The sequence below is a fragment of the Myotis yumanensis genome, unplaced genomic scaffold (genome assembly GCF_028538775.1).
Source record: "Myotis yumanensis isolate MYYU_CA2020_CCGP unplaced genomic scaffold, mMyoYum1.0.hap1 SCAF_3, whole genome shotgun sequence".
NCBI classification, from domain to species: Eukaryota; Metazoa; Chordata; class Mammalia; order Chiroptera; family Vespertilionidae; genus Myotis; species Myotis yumanensis.
The window spans coordinates 26422119-26435405 of record NW_027223754.1 but is presented as its reverse complement, the minus strand read 5'-3'; the positions used below and the strand labels follow the sequence as shown (position 1 = coordinate 26435405).

At 40.8% G+C, this 13287-nt stretch overlaps 1 protein-coding gene across 13 annotated transcripts in view; it reads left to right on the top strand.

Moving 5' to 3' along the window:
• Nucleotides 1-12961, top strand: part of SLC20A2 (solute carrier family 20 member 2) — a 96051-nt gene extending 83090 nt beyond the window's left edge. For all 13 annotated transcript variants that reach the window (XM_070408489.1, XM_070408482.1, XM_070408487.1 and 10 more), the window contains 3 exons: nt 3245-3430; nt 4505-4589; nt 12191-12961. In XM_070408489.1, coding sequence (XP_070264590.1) covers nt 3245-3430; nt 4505-4589; nt 12191-12355 — 436 coding nt within the window. In that variant the 3' untranslated portion in view covers nt 12356-12961. The remainder of the gene's footprint in view (nt 1-3244; nt 3431-4504; nt 4590-12190) is intronic.
• The last annotated feature ends 326 nt before the right edge of the window (nt 12962-13287 follow it).

The window sequence follows — 13287 nt, the reverse complement described above, 5'->3', positions numbered from 1 at the left end:
GCCAAAACTTATAGGAAATAGACCTATACCTATTAAAAAATCAAATCAATGATTAATCTTCGAAAACAGAAAGCACCGGGCCCAGATGGATTCACTGGTGAATTCTGCCAACATTTAAGAAAGAGATTATTATACCAATTTCCTACAATCTTGTTCAGACAATAGAAGCAGAAGAAATACTTCCTAACTCATTCTATGAGGCCAACACTTCCCTGTTACCAAAACCAGACAAAGACATTACAAGAAAAGAAAATTACAGACCAATATCTCTCATGCACATAGATGTAAAAATCCTCAACAAAGTATTAGGATATTGAATCCAACAATGTATAAAAATAATTATATACCATCACCAAGTGAAATTTATTTCAGGTTTTCAAGGCTGATTCAACATTAAAATTTCAATTAATGTAATTCATCAAATTTTAAAAAAGAAAAATCACATGGTCATATGAATAGATCCAGAAAAAGCATTTAACAAAATCTACCACCTATTTTTAATTTAAAAACAAAAACACATCCAGTAAACTAAGAATCGAGGGCAACTTCCTCAACTTGATAAAGAATATCCAAAAAACCTCCAACTAATCTCATATTTAATGATGAGAAACTCAGCTTTCCCTCTATGATCAGGAACAAGGCAAGGATGTCTCCTTTCATCACTGCTTTTCAACATTATACTGAAATTCTAGCTAATGTTATAGGACAAGAAAAGGAAATAAAAGGTATACTGATAGGGAAGGAAGAAATAAAACTGTCTTTGTTCACAGATGACATGATTGTCTATGTAGAAAATCTGAATTAATAAAAACTTCAGCTAATAAGCAACTATAGCAAGGTTGCAGGTTATAAAGTTAATATACAAAAATCAATCATTTTCACACATACCAACAGGTGGAATTTGACATTTAAAACACAGTACTGCTTTTTTTTTTTTTTTTTTTTTGGCCAGAATTGCCATCTTCCAGTAATTCGCCAAAATGACTAACACAAAGGAAAGAGGAGAGGCACCCGCTAGGCCTTTTAGAAAACGTGGAGTTGTTCCTTTGGCCACCCACACATGTACAAATCTACAAGAAGGGTGATATTGTAGACATCAAGGGAATGGGCACTGCTCAAAAAGGCAAGCACTGCAAAGCCGGAGGAGTCTACAGTGTCGCCCAGCATGCGGTGGGCATTGTGTAAACACGTTAAGGGCAAGTTTCTTGCCAAGAGAATTAATGTACGTTTTGAGCATATTAAGCGCTCTAGGAACTGAGATAGCTTCCTGAAACGTATGAAGGAAAATGATCAGATAAAGAAGAAATCCAAAGAGAAAGGCACCTAGATTCAACTGAAGCACCAGCCTGCGCCACCCAGGCCCAGAGAAGCTTACTTTGTGAGAATGGAAAGGAGCCTGAACTGCTGAACCCATCCCCTCCGAATTCATGGTATAATAAGTGTAAAAACGGACCTCGGAAAAAGGAGACTTATGTAATACTTTAAACAATAAAGAATTTAAATTAAAAGAAAAAAGGAATTAGAAAAAAAAGGACCTCGGTATTGATAAAAATGTTTCTCTTAATTGAGTAGAAGTATAGTATCCCCTCCCCCAAAAAATATTTAAAGAAAACTTTGTGTCCTTAAAAGAATAAATAAAAAATAAAACACAATACTATTTATATTAGCAACCCTAAAAATGAAATACTTAGACATAAATCTAATAAAATATGTAAAGATCTATATGTGGAAAAGCCACAAAACATTAATGAAATCAAATAAGAATTAAATAAAAGGAGAGATTTTTTTCATGTTCAAGGATAGGAAGACTCACTATTGTCAAGATGTCGAGTCTTCCCGTCTTGGGGATGTTGATAATGAGGGAGGCTATGTACGTGGGGGGAGGGAGGACAGAGTTTATGTGGGAAATCTCTGCACCTTCCCTTCAGTTTTGTTAACCTTAAATTGCTCTAAAGGAATGAGGTCTAAGTTACAAGTTTTTTTTAAAAAAGAAGCTGTAGCATCTCTCCAAAAAGTCAGTGTGTGGCTGCCAAGGGCCCGAGTGATGATAGCAGGTTTAGGGGAAAGGACGGAGCACCTGCCTGGGTCCCGAGCTCATGTCCCAATTGGCCTCCTGCTAGTGACCTGACTTTAGTGCCGGTTTCTTCATCAGTAAAATGGGAGTGACAATACCTAGTTTGCAGGGTGCATGTGAGAACTAGTGATTAGCCATATGTGTGATCCTACAATGTGGGACTCAAAACTGGTGGCTGGTCTTAGTGGCGGAGCTGGCAGTGAAAATGAAAAGAAAGGGGGAAAAAGGAAGAGAAAAAGAACTTGATTTTTGTGTCCACTTCTTGTGATTTTTTAGTACTTGTAAAAAATTAATAAATCACATGCCCATTAAGATGGCTACTGTAAAAAACACACCAGAAAATAACAAGTGTTGGCGAGGATGTGGGGAATCTGGGACTCTGGTGCAGTTAGTGGAATGTAAAATGGCACAACCGCTAGGGAAAACAGTCTGGAGGTTCCTGAAAAAATTAAAAATAGAACTACCTTATGATCTAGCCATCCTGCTCTGGTGATTTAATCAAAAGAAATGAGAGCAGGGTCTCAAAGAGATATTTGTACACACATGTTCATTGTAGCATTATTCACAACAGCCAAGAGGTGGGAGCAACACAAGTGTCCATCAGTGGCTGAGGAGATAGAGAAGACGTGGTATATGCATACAGCGCAATATTCAGCCTCGAAAAGGAAGGACATTGTAACTCATGCTACAGTGTGGATGAATCTTGAGGACATCGTGCTACATGAAATAAGTCAGTCTCAAAAGACAGATACTGTATAATTCTACTTACAGAGGCACCTAGAGTAGTCAAATTCATAGAAACAGAAAGTAAAATGGTGGTTACCAGGGACTGGGAGCAAAGGGCAAAATAGTTATTATTGTTTAATGACTATACAGTTTTAGGTTGCAGGATGCAAAAGTTCAGAAGATGTTTCACAACAATGTGAATATATTTGACACTACTGAACTGTACTCTTAAAAATTGCTAAAATGGCAAATTTTCTGTTAATTTTTTTACCACAACAAAAAGAATTGGATAAATCACTTTGATCACCACTGGATTATACATAGGCAAGCCATAAATACAGTAAGCAGGGCTACCCCAAGACTGAGAGGTCCCTGCATGTTGTGTACAGTGTCATTTGTCCGTACAATGTTTGTATAATTCATATAGTTTTTTCTCTCTCCCAGTAATGCCATTGGTCCTCTGGTAGCTTTGTGGCTGATTTATGAACAAGGTGGAGTCCTGCAGGAAGCACCTACTCCCATCTGGCTGCTGCTTTACGGAGGAATTGGAATTTGTACGGGGCTCTGGGTTTGGGGAAGAAGAGTGATCCAGACCATGGGGAAAGACCTCACTCCAATCACGCCATCCAGGTAAGCCCGGGTGCAGGCCGGATCCGCAGGGCTGGTCCTTTGAGGCCCAAGCAGAGTTGACATCCTCTTGTGCTGCTTTTATGCCCTGAACCCCTCAGCTCAGCCAGTCTGCTGGGGGTCGCAGTGAGCAGGGGGCAGAGGGTAAGCAAACCCCACCTTTGCATGGCCTCCCTCATGCACTCTTGGGCCCCTATCCACCTGTGGCACTGAGATGAGGAAGAGAAAACGAGAGGGTGGGAAGACAGAAGGAAGGAGAGGCTGAAGCAGAGCAGGAGGGAAGAGAAACAGAACCCTCCCAGGGGCCCCCATTTCCTCCCACTGGTGGTCTCACCCAGCATGAGCTCTGGAGAGCAAGTGGGGAGGCCGGGGATGCAAACCACACCCATGGCCCCGGGCCTGCCTTTCCCCAAAAGTCTCCGTCACACCAGCTCCACCTAGTGGACAAAGCAGCCCTCACCTGCCACCCTCCTGAGGTTACTTTGTGCTTCCTTCCCCTCACACCTCTGCCCTAGAGATGGGGTCCGAGATTCGTGGTTTTCTCTGTAGTCCCGTTGTCCTTTTCACTCATCTTTACTAGATTAGGGAACGTTAGAAGGATACAACTAAAACTTGGAACTACCTATTGCAAGAAATCTTTTCCTTCTTGAAATGAATTTTAATGATTCTTCTATAAGATTGACTTCAAGAAAAATTAATCATCTGAGAAAAAATACACTTTTTTGTAATAAGTACACATTTTTTAAATACGAGCACAGTTTTCCGTACGCCACTGTAGAAATGAGTAAGGGACCATTTTCACACAGCAGGAATTTCTGACCCAGTTACTACAGTGTGTGGGTTTTGAAAACCTAGCAGAAAAACAAGGCTATTCGGGGCTGTCAACAATGTAAGCAGAGCCTTCGTGTGAATCGTTGCCATTATGCAGCAGTTTCTAGTTCTATTGATGTCATCTGGCCCAGTCAGGAGTCGGCAGTCAATTCAAAGAATGTCCTGGTGAGACTTTGGCTCCCCGGGGGTGTCCGTGAGGCCCATACAAAGGGCGCCTGTGATGCGTCTCCTGTCTCCCTCCCACAGCGGCTTCACCATTGAACTGGCCTCCGCGTTCACGGTGGTGATCGCCTCCAACGTGGGGCTTCCTGTCAGCACCACTCACTGCAAGGTAGGCCCCCGCCAGCGCCTCCTTTCTTCGGGCTGCTGGGATCGGTCCATCATCACCCAGTGAATCGGAGAAAAGCTGGTTGCGCTTTGTATATTGTCGTTTGTGAAAAGTCATCTGCGGGTTTGCTGGGTGTGCATTGTTGGATGTGGGGCGATTGCTTTTCTCAGACTATCCCTCTCAACCTTCCCGCTCTGCAGTGTGACACCTTCGGTTGTGCACTTGGCTTTTTCAATGCATGCCTGGCGAGAGCCTTCCCTCCTCAACGTGTGCTTCACTTTCCATGTGTCCTGTCTCTCTCATTGTTTCCACAGTGATTTTGCATTGAAGTCATGTGTGCGCTAACCATACTCCTAGGCTCAAATGGGGGCATGCCACTCAGTGCCCACCCATTGCAGGGACTGGGAGTGGACAGTGGAACTAGAGATAAGCAGAAATCATCTCAGTGGAATTGTAAGACACAGTTGTTTCAGTTCTTTTTCCTTATCTGATGGTCAAAGTGACTTATTGCCTTAGAGTAAATTCCAGAGGAGGGGTGATGCTTACTATTGCTCACAGCCAATGCTGTAAAACTCAGGCCTGTGCAAGAGGGAATTCCTTGCTTTAGGACTGGAATGTTGGAGCTGGAAGGAACCTTAAAGACTGATGAAGAGGAGATGGGCTCCGTGAGTTTCGGGGAGTCATCCGAGGTCACTCCGGGTGCAGCCAGGACTAGAACCCAGGTCTCATAACCCAGGTCTGGAAAATTCCCAAAACATCTTCAATGGGCCTCCTGTGGACAAAAGTATTCCCTAACTTCAACAAAGCAAAGTCCCTCCAGATTTTTCCTAGGTTCATTTGCTTGCATCATTCAAGAAAAACTCTTCATACCTGCTGTGTGTGAGGTACTGTTCTAGGCACCAGCAAATGACCTGGCCTTCTACATTTATACACAAGCCAGTGTGTTTATGAACAAATGCAAATGACTGAATGATTTAACTGTTAGGGCCAGGCAGCTTTTCTGGGAGTCTTCGAGTGGGCCAGCTGATAAAGCTAGCTCTACCCCATGGAAGGTCAGCCTTATGGGAGAGGGTTGTTTGTTTTCTTGTTCCTTCTTTTGCTACAAAATAACTTCAAGTTCCACACATTTTCATTGTAAAAGTTATTTCCACTTACTGAGCATATATGGAGTGTCAGGCACTGTGTTTAGTGCTCTATACTATGTGCAAAGTATGTCATTTAATCCCCACAGCAATACTTTGAAATTGGCACTGGTGTTCCCAATCCTATATAATAAAAGGCTAATATGCAAATTGTCCCCTCGACCAGGGGGTGGGGCTGGCCGGCCAACCATCCATAGCCCCTCCCCCCAGCCAGCCCCACCTCCGATCGGCCCCACCACCCCAATCGGGTGCGGGGCCGGCTGGCCAACCGCCCACAGCCCCTCCCCCCCCCCCAGACCGGACCCCAAGCGTGCATGAATTCATGTACCAGGCCTCTAGTTTACAGATAAGAACACTGAGGTTTCCAGAGTTAAATCACTTTCCTAAGATCATATATTTAATGTGATAAAACCATTCAGAACTTCACCTCATGCTCCGGACCTCCTAAGCGTACTCATAATAATCAGAATCATGGTAACCAACCATAACTAAGGTGTGTGGGGCAAGCGCTCTCTGCTGGGCACTGTTTTAAGTGCACTGTGAATAATTAACTTGTTTAATCTTCCCGCAAACCTTTGAGGGTAGTGCCAATGTTACCCCGTTTTACCAATGAGGACACTGACTCACTTGTCCAGTAGGGTGACACAACTAGCGAGTGGCCCTTGAGGTCCAGCCTGGGCAGTGTGGCCCAGAGCCTGCCCTTCAGTACACTGCCCTCGCCTCTCAAGTCCAGAGGAGGAAGGTGGAAAAAGGAAGGTGGTGGGTGACCCCCCCTCCGTTCTCCTAGCATTGTTATTTTTCTAATTTCAGTTATTTAAAAATTACAAAAGAGCATATGTTCACTGAAATATGTCAAACAATACTATATGGAATGAAAAGGGATCATCTTCCCCTTACTCCACCTCAATGTCAGCTCCCTGCTGTGTGGGAGCCTAGAGGAAATGATGTTACTAAATATATTCCTTCCCAAGGAAGTAAGGTTTGAACTTTTCTGGAGGCATAAATAGTCTTTTGAGCTACTTGGAAATAAACAGTACGCTGTCTTTTTAATGATTAACCCTGCACTTGAGCAAGCCTAGTGAAGGCCAGCTTTTTTCACACCAGTTGAAAGATCTCTGGAAAACAACACAGGTTTGGTTTTTCTAGGTTGGTATTGTTACTTACCGAACTCTATCGGTAAGCTAACCTATGCTGATGTGTATATAGTGAGACTACTAATTTTGCTAATTTAACACGAAATTCTTTCATACATGTGTGAAATAGATGAAAAGTATACAATGCCTATAAAAACCATATTCTTAAATGTCATTTCCCCAGTATTTATATCTATACAATAATAAGGAAGTGCTACTAAGGGATTTATATCCAGTTGTGCAGGACTTTAGTGAATAAATGTATAGGTGAATGAGTAGCTGTACAAATCACATGCGAGGTGTTGTTTCCTTAGAGCTGTTGCTTAGTGTTAGAATAGCTTGTTGGCACTTAAAACAAGTCACCTTAACATGGGACCACAAAGATGCCCTCTATCAACTAGGCCAGTGATGGCGAACCTTTTGAGCTCGGCGTGTCAGCATTTTGAAAAACCCTGACTTAACTCTGGTGCCGTGTCACATATAGAAATTTTTTGATGTTTGCAACCATAGTAAAACAAAGATTTATATTTTTGATATTTATTTTATATATTTAAATGCCATTTAACAAAGAAAAATCAAACAAAAAAATGAGTTCGCGTGTCACCTCTGACACGCGTGTCACAGGTTCACCGTCACTGAACTAGGCAGGCAGAGCTCCACTGGATTCTCGTCCGTTTGTCCAGTGTCACTGATCATGGACTGTGGACAAAGCCCAGATCACGGTACTGCAGAAGCTGAGGCAGAGTCCTGGCTCTCAGGAACCTCCGTGGTGTGGACAGAGGCTCCGTGCCGTCCACATATAAGTGCTAGGAAGAGGTCACCGTTGCCTGCCAGCCACATAACTCTTACTCCGTTACACCGCATGTTTTTTTCTGCTTGCAAGTCCCCAAATGGCCAATGTGGGATGAAATATGAGAGACGTGGGATGGCATTAAGGATGAGGCTCTATGCGAGCGAAGCTGTGAATCTGGAAATACTCAAAGGGTGTTGACATCCACATAAAACCGTAACAATCCCATCAGGCTTCCCGGAATAATTAGACCTTGTGTTTAGTTTGTCCAGCTCTCTGCCTCCTCTCCCATCCACCTGTTAGGTTTCTTGCTTAGACCCACCTCCATGAAAAAGTGGGCAAAAGTGGGGAACTTGGCAGGAAAAAATATGGAAACTATTGTGTAAAATGAGCTTTTGTGATTTACCTGGGTAGATTTCATTTATTCCTGTTTCTTCTAAGTGTCCCAATATTTAATGCAGACAGTCCTTTGTGGGCGCTTTTATCGGAATTCAGAGGTGTTTTCCAAATGTTTTAATCCATATTGGCGTGGTTTGGGATTATCCTTTTTGTGTGAATTACCCACATTGTTCATCTCTATTGATGATTACTCAGCTAGCCGTTGGATTTGGAACTGCTTATAGGAAACACTACTGATTTTAAATTCTAATCTAATTTTCTAATTCTTGCTCCCTGGTTCCCCCTCTTCTCAATAATTCTATTGCTGTTAGTGCCTGGAAACACACTCAGCTTCCTCAGAGGGAAGCTAGAACACAGGAAAGAACGCTATATAGGAGAGACACTTTGCTGTTGGATGGGAAAACTAGATTTTGTAAAAATGTCAGTTCTCAAATACAACCCCAGCCGAATTTTTCTTACAACTTTACAAAGTGAATCTAAAATTCATTTGGTAGATTAAATTAGCAAGGACAGAAAATGATCTAAAAAGAAAAGTGGTAAGGAGGGACTGACCTTGCCAGGTAGAAAGTTTATTATAAGGAAATAAGAGTTAAAAGTAGATGGAAGTGAGGGGGGTGGGGAATTGTGCTAATGGGGACAGAGTTTGGGATGATGAAAAATTTCTAGAGATGAATGGTGATAATGGTTGCAAAACAATGTGAATGTACTTTATGCCACTAAATTGTACACTTAAAAATGGTTAAAAATGGCCCAACTGGTGTGGCTTAATGGTTGAGTATAGACCTATTAAACAGGAGATCACGGTTCGATTCCCAGTCAGGGCACATGCCCGGGTTGCTGGCTCAATTCCCAGTAGAGGGTGTGCAGGAAGCAGCCGATCAATGATTCTCTCTCATCATTGATGTTTCTATCTCTCTCCCTCTCCCTTCCTCTCTGAAATTAGTAAAAACATATATTTTTTTAAATGGTTAAAATGATAAATTTTATGTTATGTATATTTTAGCACAATAATAAAAATACTTAGATACTTATCTACAAACAGTCCGATAGGCCTGTTATATATGAGCATATAGTTTGAGGAAGGGAAAATTTAACCAATAAAGGATGTTAGACAGCTGGCTATCAATCTAGAAAAACAAAATTAGACCCACAACTCTCAAAATATATGAACATATATCTGATGACTTAATATTTTTTAAATATTTTAAAATTTAGAATAAAATATGACTTTGTTTTAGAGAATTTAGAATAAAAGAATTAAATATGTATCAAATATTCAAGCTAAGGATAAATCGCAGAGAAAAGTGCAGCATATTTTATTGCCTGAAATTATTTTTTTTCATAGTTGAAGAATTTAACATTTTTCTCTTTTTTCCATTTTCTTATTAAATATATTGGGGTGACATTGGTCAACATGATCATATAGGTTTCAGGTGTGGGTTTCCATGTTTCAAGATCTGTATATTACACTATATGCCCACCACCCAAAGTCAAATTTTCTCCCGTCACCATATATTTTTGTTCCTCCTCCCCTTCCCTCTGGCAGCCACCACACTGCTGTTTGTGTTCATGAGTTTCAGTATTATATCCCACATATGAGTGAAATCATATGGTTCTTAGATTTTTCTGACTTATTTATTTCACTTAGCATAATATTATCAAGGTCCATCCATGTTATTGCAAATGACTCTATATCATCCTTTCTTTTATGGCTGAGTAGTACTCCACTGTGTGTATGTACCACATCTTCTTTTTCCTGTCCTCTACCACAGGGCACTTTGGTTGTTTCCATGTCTTGGCCACTGTGAATAATGCTGCAATGAACATAGGGGTGCATAGATCTTTGCGAATACCTGTTTTCCAGTTTGGGGGTAGATAGCCAGAAGAAGGATTGCTGGGTCGTATGGTAGCTCTATTCTTAATTTTTTGAGGAATCGCCAGTCTGCTTACCCAGTCTACATTCCCACCAGCAGTAAATGAGGGTTCCCTTTTCTCCACAACTCTGAACACTTGTTATTGCTTGTCTTGTTATTGCATAAAATTAGAAACTTGGGTTGGGAAAATATTTGCATTAATATTTTCACATAAATAAATAAGGGACACATTTACATTTAGATTCCATTATGTAAAAGGGCAAAATACACAAAGAGACAATTTTTATATGTAAAAACTAGAGGGAGTAAAATTGGATAAAGTTCAGCCTTAGTCATAATCAAAGATATATAAATTACAGCAACAGTAGTACATGTTTTTGTTGATTGATTAGCAAAAAAGAACAATTTACAGGATTGTTGTGGTGTGAAGTTCACAGGTTATGGATGACCTTGTATATTCACATCTGTTTATAATACTTTGGCAGTAGGTACTGAGGTCCTAGCATGTAGTAGGAGACATGGGAAGGCCTTGGTAAATCACCGTTTTGCAACTATCATATTAAAGATCAGATTGCTAAATCTTTAGCAGAAGGGAAGAGAGGGGTTGACAAGGAGCAGGATATTTTAATGGTATGAAAATGTATCTTTGTAAATTACGGCAAAATGTTAAAAATTGGTGGATTTTGGTCAAGGGTGTGTGGAAGTTCTTGCAGCTTTTCTCTAAGTTTCAGATTATTTCAAGGTGTTTTATAAATGTCCCCTTTAATGAATAATCCATTTCAGGCAATATTATTTTTTAAAGCCTAAACATAAGCTGTATGAGTTAATATGTTAATCATGGAACAGTTTCTGATAGGGAAAAATTTGAAGCAAATTGGAAATGGTTAAATAAATTAAAGTACATCCACCTAAAATATGTACCATTTTACATGATAATCATAAAGGATGTGAGTACAAAGGGAAAATGCTTAGCATGTAATGTTAATTTTTTTAAAGAAAAATAGTAGCCTACCCTATTATTTACTTAAAAAGGTATATTTATAAAAATACTAGAAAAGAATATATAAATGTAACAGTAGTTGGGTTCTCAGTAATTGTCCATCCCTCCTATTACAGACACTTGCTCTAAAATTATTTTATTACCTTTATGCTTAAAAATATATGTTCTAAGAAAGGAAGAGGGCACAGATAAAATAGAAACTTGACTGTGTCCTTGCCATGGAGGTAATCCAGAACAGCTGGGGTGCACACACTCCGGGGACACAGTAACAAGAATTTAATCTCAGGAGATAGTGTTTGTGGATTTGATGGCTTAAGTTGACAAAATGTCACATTAAATAACTGCCTTTAAATATGCTACTGTTTTTGGCGTTCTGCTTGGCTTCCATAAACAATTTAAAGTGTTAGATTTTATTTTTCGCTACTTGAATCTCACTGGCCACTGCTGATTCTGAAGTATTGGAGGGTCAGCAGACAAGCCTGTTTTATGGAGATCTTCAAGAGCCACCTAACAAGTTAAACTCTCTGAGCTTCCCCAGAGTCCGAGGGAGGCATGAGACGGTAAAGGGAATGTACTTTCTTAGGATTTTTAGGATACTTGAAGTGTCTTTTTTTTTTTCCTTTTCCTTCTTAGACTTTCAGCAAACCATAAAATGAACTGCAAGTATTTAGAAAGATATTTGAATCAGTATTGATATTCTAATTTCCACGGGTCTCTGTCATGCCTCTGTGATGCGTGATTGACAGTAGATCCAATATTTATGCTCCATTTATTTTATTTTTTTAAATTAGCTAAAGTGCAAGAACTGCAAGGCAGTTTGAGATAATGGAAGAAACCAGTTTAATGTCAGAGGCCTGACTTCCAGTCCTTAGTCTGCGTGATCTGTGGTATCTCCTGGCGCCCCTGAGCCCCCCCAGGGCTCGGTGTGATCTCATACTCTCAAAGGTCTTCTTCAGCTCCAACATTTTATGATGCTGTTTTTCAAAGAGAAAGATACATCATTGCCACTTCATTATGTAATTAAAGCCGGTTTGCATACTGTAGTAAGCCATAGCCTACGTGGGGAATATTTAAAACAGGGGCATTCATAGTTTATAAGGTACAGAAGCATAGACAATTGTACCTAAAATCTAAACCAGTTTAGAAGCTTTTAGCAAAGTTACGGAAAAGAGCAGGTAATTTTATAATGTAATTTATTTGCGATTAGCCAGTTTACATTGGTTGAGTTTGTGGGCTCTTTTAACTTTAAAATGTTTCTGCTCTCAGGTGGGCTCCGTGGTGGCTGTGGGCTGGATCCGCTCCCGGAAGGCCGTGGACTGGCACCTCTTCCGGAACATCTTTGTGGCCTGGTTTGTGACTGTCCCCGTGGCTGGGCTGTTCAGTGCTGCTGTCATGGCTCTCCTTTTGTACGGGATCCTTCCATATGTGTGATTTGTCTTCTTCCAGCCAGCCAGCGAGGGAGGTTCTGGCATGGGGATGTGGGGAGGCGTGTGCCCACATTTCTCACACACACGCGCATCCTGCCCACGTACGGGCTGCTTCCCAGCCAGCTTCTCCACGCCCTGCAGGTGGTTCCAGACCACAGTTCACCTAGGTGGTAGTCATCCTCCAGAGCTAACTTAACTACTGTACATATCATGTGCATTAAACTGGTATCGTGGTGACATAACATGGTGCAGTTACTTATATATTAAATACATATTGTATACATAGAATAGGTAGCATTATTGCAAATATATCCAAAATGGGAGTGGAGAGAATTGCCTAGAATTCAATATTCAACAGATCTTTGTACATAGTGATTTCAGTGGCAAATTTTGAGAACCTTTTAAAAGGAAAGTGTAGATTGGAAAATGCTATTGTTCCCATTTAACATACTGTAAGATAACTGAGAGATGTATGATACAAATTTGGGAGGTGTGCGTATGTTGAAGTGATATTGAATAATAGTGGAACAGGAGTTCCCAAGTGCTTTCACTGAAGTTTGTTCATATACTGTGTATTGATTATGTAATATATCATAATTGCTTCTGTAAATACTTAAAACTGTAATTTTTTAATGATGTGCGCTTCCTAGCTTTTTTGATCAGAGAATTTTTGGAGAGTACCAAAGAAGCAGGGGAATAGTTTGCCAGTATTATATTTTCATATTGTTTGTCTCCCCTCCTCATGAATCCTACCTTTAACTTGGGATGTAGCAATACTGCCAGGCTTTGCCTGCCCCAGCAGTGTGTGCGGTGAGGCACCGTCCCCCATCGAGTACACGTCGCACTTCCGGTTCCTGTCCCACCCTCCCCCACCACTGCTGCCACATGCAGGTATCAGTCAGCCCTGCCATGGCCGTTCATTGTCAATGTAGAGAA